Source organism: Peromyscus eremicus, chromosome 23 (genome assembly GCF_949786415.1).
Source record: "Peromyscus eremicus chromosome 23, PerEre_H2_v1, whole genome shotgun sequence".
In the NCBI taxonomy this organism is placed as follows: Eukaryota; Metazoa; Chordata; class Mammalia; order Rodentia; family Cricetidae; genus Peromyscus; species Peromyscus eremicus.
In genome coordinates this window covers 5,652,262-5,664,109 of record NC_081438.1, presented here as the reverse complement: position 1 = coordinate 5,664,109, position 11,848 = coordinate 5,652,262, and the positions used below count along the sequence as shown (strand labels likewise).

The 11,848-nt window shown below is 52.0% G+C and overlaps 2 protein-coding genes across 4 annotated transcripts in view; both read right to left on the bottom strand.

The window, feature by feature from the left end:
* Rplp0 (ribosomal protein lateral stalk subunit P0) lies at nucleotides 1-4,000 on the bottom strand. The gene is made up of 7 exons (XM_059248936.1): nucleotides 3,890-4,000; nucleotides 3,535-3,636; nucleotides 2,459-2,722; nucleotides 2,206-2,352; nucleotides 1,917-2,102; nucleotides 949-1,089; nucleotides 1-236 (listed from the first exon to the last, which is right to left on the bottom strand). The coding sequence occupies exons 2-7, from the start codon at nucleotides 3,586-3,588 to the stop codon at nucleotides 75-77; spliced, it is 954 nt and encodes a 317-aa protein (XP_059104919.1). The 5' UTR covers nucleotides 3,589-3,636; nucleotides 3,890-4,000; the 3' UTR covers nucleotides 1-74.
* A 3,093-nt stretch (nucleotides 4,001-7,093) lies between these two features.
* The window catches only part of Pxn (paxillin), a 54,201-nt gene continuing 49,446 nt past the window's right edge, over nucleotides 7,094-11,848 (bottom strand). For 2 of the 3 annotated variants that reach the window (XM_059248861.1, XM_059248859.1), the window contains 6 exons: nucleotides 11,551-11,652; nucleotides 11,131-11,301; nucleotides 10,877-11,050; nucleotides 10,201-10,282; nucleotides 9,919-10,067; nucleotides 7,094-9,192 (listed from right to left, as the gene is read on the bottom strand). In XM_059248861.1, coding sequence (XP_059104844.1) covers nucleotides 8,926-9,192; nucleotides 9,919-10,067; nucleotides 10,201-10,282; nucleotides 10,877-11,050; nucleotides 11,131-11,301; nucleotides 11,551-11,652 — 945 coding nt within the window. In that variant the 3' untranslated portion in view covers nucleotides 7,094-8,925. The remainder of the gene's footprint in view (nucleotides 9,193-9,918; nucleotides 10,068-10,200; nucleotides 10,283-10,876; nucleotides 11,051-11,130; nucleotides 11,302-11,550; nucleotides 11,653-11,848) is intronic. The other variant, XM_059248860.1, reaches the window with a different exon arrangement.

Below are 11,848 nucleotides of genomic sequence, written 5' to 3'. Positions count from 1 at the left end.
TTTTAACAGAAGTATCTTTTATTTATTTCCATGTTTCTCAAATTAAGCTGGCTGAGTTGGTTGTTTTGAGGGGATTAGTCAAAGAGACCAAATCCCATATCCTCATCTGATTCCTCCGACTCTTCCTTGGCTTCAGCCTTGGCTGGGGCTGCAGCAGCAGCAGGAGCAGCAGTGGTGGCGGCGGCCACAGGGGCAGCAGCCGCAAATGCAGATGGATCAGCCAAGAAGGCCTTGACCTTGAAGAAGAGAAGATGGTCAATGTGATCTCCCAGTCTTCAACCACCCACTCCCTTCCTGCCTTTGTGTGGCTCCCACTTAACAAGGTCCCAGCCAGGCAAGCTTTCCTGTGTAGCAGTTACCCAATCAGGAGGTCTTAAGTATAGTCTTTGGGGTCTGTCATTTTTAATGTGAGAACATGCAGACCCTTGTCCCCCATCGCTAAAATACATTTACCCTTTTTTTATTAAGGACCCCACTATGTATGCATAGTTCAGGGCAGACTCAAACTTAAAGCATAGACTTCCACACCCTTTCAAAAGTGAACTCTTAAAAACTGGACTGAGGTAAACGGTGGTGGACCACACCTTTAATCCCAGCGCTGAGGCAGATCGATCTCTGTGAGGCAAACCTAGCTCCAGACCAGCCAGTCTCAAAAATCAAGTGTACTGGGGATATATTAATACCTCGGTTGGTAGAGCGCTCATCTAGCAGGGAAGCCCCGACACTGGTAAAATAAGCCCAAACCTGGTGGTGCATATACTTATAATCTTGGCATTTGGATCCAAGGTCACCCAATTATGCAGTTTAAGACCAGCTTTGGCTACTTTAAACTGTCTTGCCTAAAGGTACCTATTGTATAAAAGAATAGAATATGAATTCACTAACTCAGCAGCCTGCCATTTGTCACCCTGATGTCAAGCCACTATAATCCTGGAAGAATATCTTTACCTTTTCAGCAAGTGGGAAGGTGTACTCAGTCTCCACAGACAAAGCCAGAACCCGCTTGTACCCATTGATGATAGAGTGGGGCACTGAGGCAACAGTCGGATAACCAATCTGCAGACAAACACTGGCAACATTTCGGACACCCTGCATGAAAGAAACAAAAAATGACATTTAAGCTCACACCCTCAGTCTCCAAGCCTTCTCACACCAGATACTCCTGGAAGACCAGACCAATCAGTTTACCTTACTCCAAACCTGGGTGTTCCATATACCATTTACTGCCCTTTTTTTGGAAAATCTAAGCTGTTAACATAGTTACTGAGCACTATCGGACAAAATGGTTAAACTTCCAGATGTAACTTGCCAATAAGTAAACTTCTTATAAATAGAGCTACTTGCAGTAACAGTTATTCCTTGGATTGGGGCCCAAGACCCACTGCAGATCCCAGAATCCAGTTCAAGTCCTTTATATGTAAACTGGTATGACTTTACATGCTCTACACATCCTCCTGCAGACCTATGAAGGATGTTACTTCCAACTCACAATACAGTGCAGATACTTTTAGACCTGCTCAGTTCGAATCTTTCAATCTTAAAAATGATTGTTCACTTAGTGTATTCATTTCTCCTTTAACTCACGCCTCCTGCATGAGAGCCTTCCTCTCTAGTACAGAAAACATCTCAAGATCGCCTGTTTATTGATTGATTAGGTTTTGAGACAGGGTCTCTTACAGGGACTTGGTGGTCCTGGGACTCACTATGTAGGCCAGGATTGATGGCCTGCCTCCGCTGGAATTAAAGATGCAGGCCACCACACTATCACAGGTTATATAAATAACCTTTGGGTACTCAGCACCCCCTGCTTCAGACTTCCGTTTTTGCAATGAGAAAACGGACAGGCTGAAGATGCTTGGCACACACCAGTATCTGTCATGCTCCCAGCATTTAGGGGAAGGAGCTGGGTGGCATACCTCCAGGAAGCGGGAGTGCAGAGTCTGCTCTGTGATGTCGAGCACTTCCGGGTTGTAAATGCTGCCATTGTCGAACACCTGCTGGATGATCAGCCCGAAGGAGAAGGGTGAGATGTTCAGCATGTTCAGCAGTGTGGCTTCACTGGCCCCTACTTTGTCTCCAGTCTTTATCAGCTGCACATCACTCTAGGGAACAAGAGAACATCAGGCAGTTACCATCTGGACATACAATAAGTAGACCACAGCCTCCAAATGACCAACCCTCTCAATGTCAAGCTGGTCCACTCACCAGAATTTCAATGGTGCCCCTGGAGATCTTAGTGGTGATGCCCAAAGCCTGGAAGAAGGAGGTCTTCTCCGGCCCCAGACCAGTGTTCTGGGCCGGCACAGTGACCTCACATGGGGCGATGGCACCAGCACGGGCAGCAGCCGGCACCTGGAGAGAAGAATAAATTCAACAGTGAGAAGGTCTCTCCACTGATAAACACCAGGATCTGATAACTCCACTGACAAACATCATCCAGGCTGATTCTCCCCCTTACCTTATTGGCCAGCAGCATGTCCCTAATCTCAGTGAGGTCCTCCTTGGTGAACACAAAGCCCACATTACCCCGGATATGAGGCAACAGTTTCTCCAGAGCTGGGTTGTTCTCCAGGTGCCCCCGGATGGCCTTGCGCATCATGGTGTTCTTGCCCATCAGCACCACAGCCTTCCCTCGCAGGGACATGCGGATCTGCTGCATCTGCTTGGAGCCCACATTGTCTGCTCCCACGATGAAGCATTTTGGGTAATCGTCCAAAAGTTGCTATAAAACAAGCCAGGAAGAAGTCAAAGTTGAGAGGAAACAAAAAACAATAGCAGAAACCAAACCCCTTCCCCACTCCTCCTTTCATGCTTCCAAACTGACACTTCTTACTAGGAGCCAGCCACCTGAGCTTAACACGGTCACATTTGATCCCGACTTCTTGCTGGGTATGAGTGGCACAAACTAAACTTCTGAGAGGTAGCCAAACATTACCTCTTAGCTGGGTGTGGTGGCACATACCTGCCATGCTGGTTGAGGCCTAATTGCTAATTCCAGGCCAGCCTGAACTACATGGGGAAGCCCTACCTCAAAAAGTTGTACTTAGTTTTAACTTTTAAATAAGGCATGCCTGGTTGACTAAAATGATCAAGGGAAGAGGCAGAGCTACTCGGGATTTATGTTGTGAATATATAAGTTACCGTACCCAAAGATCTTGTGCCCAAAACTCGTAATGGTAAATAAAGGAGACTAAAACACAGGCTAATGCCTACAAAGGCTGGCAGCAGATCTGATTAGGAACCGCTTCAGAGGGCTGTTGTAGTAAGTCCCTGGACACCAGCTCGACTGGTCGGTCTCTGGTGTGCAGCATGCCCCCTTACAATGAGTCACTCCGCCTCAGCTCTTTGCACAGACGGCAGGGTTCTACAGGGTGAGCCGCTCGGTGAAGGAGCTAGTTCTGCAACAAGGGAACCTAAGATGACAGGATTTCTCCAGACAGCGTAATTCTGTGGAAGCGCCTGGCAGGTTGACTGCCCGCCCAGTAAGAGCCCGAGGCGGAAGCGGCTCGTCCCCGCGGCCCGCTCGGCACTTACGATGATCTTAAGGAAGTAGTTGGACTTCCAGGTCGCCCTGTCTTCCCTGGGCATCACGGCGGTGCGTCAGGGATTGCCACGCAGGGTTTAAAGACGATGTCACTGGGGAGAGAAGGGCAGCGTGAGCCCGGCCACCCCGACACCAGTCCCCGGCCCGAGGCCTAGGCCGAGCCGGCCACGCGGGACCTGGGCCCGAGGAGGAGGAGGCCGCCGCCAACAGCGCGGGCCAGGCCGCAGGCGGGACGGGGCGGCCCGGTCCCGGGCCTTCCTCACCGCGCCCCGAGCCCACCGCCCCCGACCCCAGAGTCTCCATGCTCCTGCCGCCCTCCCACAAGGACACACGGGAGACCCTAACCTCCAATGAGGACGCCTGGCGAGAGAAGGGCCGCGCGCCCGCGCGTGCCTTTTATATGGGCACTAGCCGCCCTCGTGAGCCGACGACGACGACGTCCATACCTATTGGCTGGCGCTATCAACCGTCCCGCCTCACCAAGTGAATGTAGGCAGCCATTGGGTGATCCCGCTGCCACTCAAGCAAGTAGGGTAAGTAAAGACTGCACCCTGCTGTATTAGAGGCGAGCTCCCGCCGCTGCTGCCCTCTGCTGGGCTGGAGCCGACTTGCAGCGTCACCGAACTAGTACAGCAAACTTGAGCGCTGAGACATGTCTCTTATTCTTCCGTTCAAAACCTACGTCCTCATCCGCACAAAACTAATCAAAGGTTCCCGTTTTCTCTGAATAAAAGCCTAAAACCTAGACTATGTACAAGGTCGTACACGACCGCTCCCACCTTCACCCTGCAATCTTGTCTCTTGCTTTCCTACTGAAGCATTTGTCTCTAGCCCGATCTCTGCGGTTTTTCCAGAGCGTGCCCTTATTTCAGGGCTTTTGCCCAACTTTTCCATCTTCCTGGAATGGTGCTGTCCAGGATCTGCCTCATCTTCCTCATCTACCTCCTCCAAGTCCTGCTGCAAATGCCATCTACTCAAGGAGACTTGCCCTGACCCTTGATTTCAACTTTTTTTTAAAGGAATATCTTTTCTTTTTTTCTTCTTTTCTCTTTTCTTTTTCTTTTTTTTTTTGAAGATTTATTTATTTATTATGTATACAGTGTTCTGTCTGCATGTATGCCTGCACACCAGAAAAGGACACAGATCTCATTATAGATGGTTGTGAACCACCATGTGGTTGCTGGGAATTGAACTCAGGACCTCTGGAAGAGCAGTCAGTGCTCTTAACCACTGAGCCATCTCTCCAGCCCTTGATTTTAAATTTTAAGAGGTGAAAAAAAAAAAAAATCAAGCCCTACCGCTCACTCCTCTGCCTTCTCCCACAGCACTTACACCGTCTACTCACTGTATAATTGATCACATTCTATTGTCAGCCTCTCCCTGCAGGAATGTAAGCGGCATCAAGGCAGCTGTTTTGTCCTGCGCCTCCAGACAAGAGGCATGTATTTGTTGAATGGAGAATGCAGGGTGGCCGGATGACCTGGATCCCTGACTTGGTTTTGCCGCCGTACGTCTTAGGAAGCGCTTCCGCTCTGCTTACCATCTGCCTGCCTCCCTCATTTGTAACAGGAGGCTGTTACACCATTTCTGGGCTATAGGAGAAAATCAATACATGAGCTCCTTTCATTATATACGTTCATTCAACATTTATTTGGATAGTTGTTTTGCTTTTTCTTCGAGACAGTCTGACTCTGTAGCCTGACCCAGCCTTCCAATGATATTCCTGCCTCAAGCTCCCCAGTCACCACATGCTCCAACCACAGAAAGCTCAAGACACGGTTTTTATGAAAGATCCTAAGGCCAGGAGGGCTCTTCTTCCCATCTCCATGACTTCCCCGAGCAAGTCGGAAATCTCCAGTGAGCGTATCTAGGCCATATGTGACCGACTAATATTTGCTGCAATTGTGGGCCCCAGTTCTGCGTCTCGAAATGTTGCCATAGGCTCGCAAGGGTGGGGTTCAGGGTTCTCATATCCGGTCCCACCAGTTTAGAGCTGCTTTCACAGGCATGAAGCCATCTTTTCACACTGCAGTTCCCAAACCCGACTACACAGCCTCGGAGCTTCACAAACACATGCATCCCAGCCCCTATCCAGGTAAAGCCTACTGGAGTAGGACCCGGGAATGTGTGAAAGGTTTTATGTGTTTATGTGTTTGTGTGCCTGTGTAAAGTAAGCCACATGAGTGAAGACGCCCAAGGAGGTCAGAGCCTCTAGAGCTAGAGTTACAGGTGTTTGTGAGCTGTCAATCATTGACACTGGGAACTGAACTCAGAGCCTTCGGAAGAGCAGTACTTATTCTTAACTGCTGAGCCAGCCCTCCAGACCCATGAGTAAATATATATATATATATATATGAATGTGTATGTGTGTGTATGGGGGAGGCTGGTATTGAGCCTAGGGCCTTGTTCATGCTAGGCAAGCAGTCTACTGTTTTAAGCTTCCTGGTGCCTTTGAAGATCAGCCCAGTTTGAGAACTGCTGGAGTTGCTGACTGATGAGGTCGCTCTTAATGACAGTGTTTCTGCACGATCGGCACTGTGCTAAGTACTCATGCACACTGCCGATGTTACTGTCTCCCTCAATCCTGAGGTGCACTATTTTAATGAGAAGACTCCCAAAGGTTAAACCACCCGATATTTCAGAAGTACGATCTAGGAACAGGTTCAAAGCCCATGGGCCTCACTATGCTACGGTCAGCCCAAGCCTACGTCTGTTTTTCTCTAAATGCATTTTTCCAAGTGCAGACATACGATTATGGCACATTTCCAAGGACGTGCTGGCCCTGACAATATAAATACCATCTCTAATTGTAGCATACCAATATAACATCATGCCGTGGAGCCATTAGAAATTATGCAAATCTATATCCAGTGGCATGGGAAAGTATCCATAATGCATGACTGAGAAAGCCAATCAGCATTTCTATAAGGATAGATCCAGTGAGGGCTGAAAAAATAAACCAAGTCATTCTCTCTGAGTGGGTGTTGAAGGTCACGGTCACTTCCAAGCTCCTTGTGATAATCACATTCAGAACAGCATTTTCTGTATTGCCTGGAAACCTGATCCAAAGGACAGGGCAAACTGTGAAGCCTCAGCTTAGGGTGGAATGAAACCATCCAATTTGGGGGCCCAGAGATCTGACAAGAGAAAGCATGCATATATGGATGTGACCACGAGGGGGCAGTAGAGGCTGGGCAGCTGCAGGAAGTCTGTGGCATTCCAGAGAAGTTTAGACCAAGGTGGTGTTGCCTGGGGCCTGGTGATTTCCATCCTCTCCTTGATCAGTGAGTGGAAGGCCACCTACAGGCGGGGGGGGGGGGGGGGGGGGGGGGGGGGCACCCTAGAGCAGGGCCTGCCCCTGTGGGCCCAGTACAGCTCATACTGGAGCCAGTAGGCCACAGGGCCACAGGCAAGCTCCCAGGATCCCATTCTCTGGCTTTTGGACCCCCAGTGAGGGCACGTCAATGATTTGCCTTCTTTCCGTGACTCTTCTGAGTCCAGAGCGATTTGGGTTTCTGGATCAAACGTCCAAGAAATAGCACCAGCACAGGCGAAAATAATGGCAAACTTTATTGGCATAAATCACAGGAATTGAAATGGAAAAAGCCAGGTTAGAAGTTTATAAGAAAGAAGTCAAATGATCACATATCCATTGACCCAGAGGATGGCCCTCCAGATACCCTCTTCTTAGAGAGGGGCCTGGAGCAGACCACTGTAAACAGAGCAGTAAGGCCTGTGGGTGGAAGTGTCGCCGCCATGCCAGACCTCTGGAGCGCCACGCTCACCTTCCCGGACCTGGGCTGCTGCTAGCCCAGCCCTGACCGAGGATCCTTGTCTGGGATCCCATCACACTGGGCCTCGACTAGGAAGCTGATGTAATGTCTGGGTCCCCTGCCTGTGGACCCTTTGGACACGCCTGTTCCAGGGCTGGCTGCTCCTGCTTCATCCTTTGGAATGGGAGCTATGGAGCCTCCCATGGCTCAAACAGGACCTTGTCCCTCTGCCCAAATCCTACCAGGCTCCCTTTCACCAACTTAGGGCATTCTTCCCAGAACCCCCACCCCCTCCTCAAGCATGAATCCCACCTGTGAGAGGGAGCAACCTTTGTCCCAATCACCAGGAAGTTTGAGGAAGCGAGGCACCCAGGAGAATTGAGCCAGAGACCCTTCTGGTCTTCCTGGTCAAAACCAGACACCAGCTTTCCTGAGAAGGCAGAAGAGCGAGCCCCAGAGGAGCAATGGGGAGGCTGAGAATGTTCAATGGGTTCTCCTTGTTGCCAGAAAGTTCATGGGGAGCACAGGCTGGCTCCTGATGGCTTACTCAGGCAGGGAGCAGACCCCAAATACAAACTGTCCCCTTTGCCTCCCTTGGGAGCAGGACCCACCCATGAGGTTCAAAGTTCCAGGTCCAAAGGGCTGAATGTCCTCAGACTGTTCTTAATGGAGAGCCTGTTGGCCTGGGCAGTGAGGGAGGGGGTTGAAAATACAGCAGTTTAAAAACAGTCCCGGGGAGCTGTGAAGTTACGGAAGGGGGTCTCAACTTGCTTGTGCTAAGAAACAAAATAAAATACAAATTGTTTCCCCATCCCAAGCCCTCAGTACAAAGCAAAGTCCATACGAGGCCACTGGCAGGCCCCGTGACAGTGGATATAGACAAGAATACAAAAGGGGACATCCTTTAAATCTCTTCAAAATCATCTTGTAGAGAGAAGTAAAAGCAACTTGAGCAATACAAAGTCCAACCTCAGTGTAGAAATCTATCAAAATCGGTACAGTGTTGAGGCACAAGTGACCCTCCCCACCTCACAACATCCCCAGAGACAGAAATGTGGCTATAGAAAATATTATTGCTGGAGAAGCCTTTCTCGGTAAACCCGGGGTAGGTAGGTATAAACGGGGCAGTCGCCCAGACTCTGGGACACTGGACATGGAACCCAAAGTGCCTTTGGTGGCCTGTGGGTGAGTTTATGCTGGCATTGTCTCAAGGGGGCCCGGTGTCCCCAATATGCTCAGGGTAATTAGGTTGAGAGCAATTGGGATAAAAAGAGCCCCTGGCTGACCCTCTCTGCCCTCCCACTCCGACTCCACTGCTGAAGGTGACTGTGAGAGGCTCCGGTGTGGGGTGCTGGCTCATGAGGACACACTTAGGAACGACCGGGCCCCAACACAGAGCCTAGGAGAGCCAGAGAAGGGGAAGAAGGCCCCTGAAGCTCTGGTGTGGATGAGAAAGAGGCAGGACCCCCCCGAGTTCTGCCCTACACCTGCTGTGGACAAGGTTCCAGTTTCTGTTGGATTGATTGGCCCGTCACCCCTGGGCGAGGTCCCTGGGTCACAGGAGCAGTGGGTGGCGCTGGCTGGGGAGGGGTGGCCGATGGGAGGGGCCTAGCAGAAGAGCTTCAGGAAGCAGCTCTGGCAGTAGGGCTTGTCATTCTGCTCCTTGAAGGTGCCCTTGTTGAGCTGTTTGAGGCAGAAGGCACAGACGAAGTGCTCGGGGTGGAACTTCTTGGCCATGGCGGTGATGCAGCGGCCGGTAATGGGCTTCTGGCAACCGGAGCACAGGGAGCCGCGCCGCTCGTGGTAGTGGACCTCGCAGTACGGCTGCCCATCGTGCTCAAAGAAGCTGCCATTGACGAAAGGCGTGAAGCATTCCTGCCAGGCGGAAGGGGGAAAAGGCTCGGGAGCGGTCCCAGGGGCTGCTCCAGAGCCTGTCACCTCTGTGATGACCACTGTCTGCTCATCATTTCCTACGAGCGAGGCTAAATGCTTCCTTTTCCCCTGGAGGAAGCAGATGTGAGCGATGTGACCTGGCCAGGGTCACGACTGAGCTGTACGGCCTGTATTCAAACAGAGCTGAGTTCTGGATTAAAGCAGACGGCAACAGAGAGGTGTTGCCAGAACCTGACACAATTTGAAAAAAAAACAAAAAAAGAAAGAAAAGAAACCTGAGCTGGAATTCTGCATCCTGGATTTCCATTTGGAGTAGCGTGCACGCACAGGTGTGAAAGGCACAGGTGTGAAAGGCCCAGGTGTGAAAGGCACAGGCTGCAGCCAGGTGTTTCCCGGGTTACTTGCCCAGAAGCCCTTGCCGGGTCCCAGTCACACCTGTGGGCTGGCTCCCTGACCACAGATGAGCTTGCCAGCACTGTCCACTTCTGCTGAGCCTCAGGACTGGCATCAAATCACTGCGTCCTCACATACTCCGCTCAGTGTGACCAGTCCTGAGGCCTCCACGGCTGTAGAGCAGTGGGCACCTCTAACTCACTCCTTGTCTTGAAGAAGTGCACACGTACACCCCACCCCAGCTCACTCACTGAAAGCCCTGCCTTCTCCCACCGCCTGCTCCCAGACCCTCTGGCTGCAGTAGAAACGCCTTACCCTGCACACAAAGCATTCGGGGTGCCAGAGGGTGTTGAGGGCTGAAATGTAGTTCTCCAGGATGGCGCGGGCACAGCCGCCACACTTGGGCGCAAACATGTCGAAATAATCCTTCCGACAGTAGGCTTTGCCGTCCTTCTCATGGAACCCTGAGGATCGGGGGGGTAGGGGTAGATTTAGGGCCTCTGGACATGGAGCCACCCTGATTCCATCAGCGAGTCACCCCACCTCCCTCCAGGACATCCCAGAACGTGACTGGCATGCCTTCCAGCCCAGCCCTACCTTCTGGACCGAAGAAGGCTCCACACTGAGCACAGAAGAAGTGCTCTGGGTGCCACGTCCGGTCGAGCGCTGTCACTACTTTCTGTGAAAACAGAAAAAGGGATCATGGGCAAGGTTCCCCTTCCCACCTCAGCTCACAGGCAAGGGAGAACAGGTACTTCCAAAGGGGTCTCTGCTAACTGCAAATGCTAAGTATTCAGAGCTGCTGAAGTATAAGACAGGCAGACAGACAGACACAGACACACACACACACACCCCTCTTTTTCAAACCTCATGGGCTCAAAGTCGTAGGTTCACGCTTTTCATTGTGGCTCCTATTTCATAAGTAAAGGAAGACTCCGGGGCATCTCCCTGACATCACACATTGGGGAAAGTCAGACAGCTGGCATCCCCCCTGTTGTCTATCGGGCTCCTAATCCCTGGGTCCTCAAGCAGCCGAGCTCCATGATGGGAGGTGGAAGGGAGCTAGAGCACCAGGGCTGCTGTGACTCACCAGGGCCAGACTCAGCCCTAGCACTTCCTGTCTGTGTAAGCCTTGGGGCTGACACTTCTCGGAACAGAAGACTGAGGACCACCGTGAAGATGAAAGGAGAGAGGGGTCGGAGCCCAGCCTGGAGCCCCGCTGCCGCCCGTGTCCTGCCGCCCGTGTCCTGCCGCCCGCCACGCGTGCACTCACATCCAGGATGGGCCCGTTACAGTAGTAACATCGCGGGGAGAAGAGGCTGTGGTAGTCCTTTTCACAGTACGGCTGTCCGTCCCGCTCGAAGAAGTTCCGGGACCCGATCTCTTCCTGGCAGTGGGTGCAGACGAAGTGCTCGGGGTGCCATGTCTTCCCCATGGCAGTCACAACCTGAGAAGACAGACACCAAGGGACTCAGAGCCAAGAAGACAGGAGCCGAGGTGCCAGGGCCCACCTCCCCTGCTTCTTACCTGCCCAGCGATGGGCTTCTTGCAGGCCCCACAGACCCCTTTGGCAACCGTGGCAACCCCCAGCTTGTTCAGGTCGGACTGCAGACTTCCCAGCATGCTGTCAAGCTGGCTTCCAGGCTTTGAGAGCCCCCCAGGGGGTGGGCTGCTCCCAGTTTTCCCCTGGGCCATGAACTGTGGGCACAGAGAAGGCTAGTCAGATTTCCAGGGCCTGGGGTGGGCAACTCACAGCATAACACACTTATGAGGCTTTGCATCCTGAACAGACGGGCTGGCTGAGGCAAAAGGTAGTGTCCTCTGGGGGAGGGAGGTCACATCAGCAGGCAGGCCTAGGGTCAAGGAGGGCTTCCAGCACCCAGCTGCATGACTAAGCCCAGGGAAAACATGCCAAGCAAGAACTCAGTCCCCAGCCCGAGCACTGACCCCTCCCTCGTCCTGCCCTTCAGGGCTGCTCTGCCTGCTGCTGGGGGGCCAGCCAGCTGCCCACTGCCGCTCTCCGTCTGCTCTCTGTTCCAGGCCGTGCATCTTAGATGGGAAAGAAAGGAGGAGAAGACATTGTTTAAAAACTAAGATTCAGAGGCCTCACCACTGGATCATTTCACACAGGGAACACGGGATCGGAGGACTTCTCACTACTGGCAATAACCAAAAATGAGAGGCGGGGGGAGGGAGAGAGAAAGAGAGAGAATATATCTAGAGCAAAAGAACGTGAGAGAGAGGC

What these genes read in the sequence shown, in the direction of transcription:
- Rplp0 (XM_059248936.1), bottom strand. Translation starts at nt 3,588, where the DNA reads ATGCCCAGGGAAGACAGGGCGACCTGGAAGTCCAACTACTTCCTTAAG. An exon ending in ACATGCTGCTGGCCAATAAG is followed by an intron (nt 2,353 to 2,458) that starts GTAAGGGGGAGA and finishes TCTTCTCTCCAG; the next exon opens with GTGCCGGCTGCTGCCCGTGC. An exon ending in CCTTCCCACTTGCTGAAAAG is followed by an intron (nt 237 to 948) that starts GTAAAGATATTC and finishes CTCTTCTTCAAG; the next exon opens with GTCAAGGCCTTCTTGGCTGA.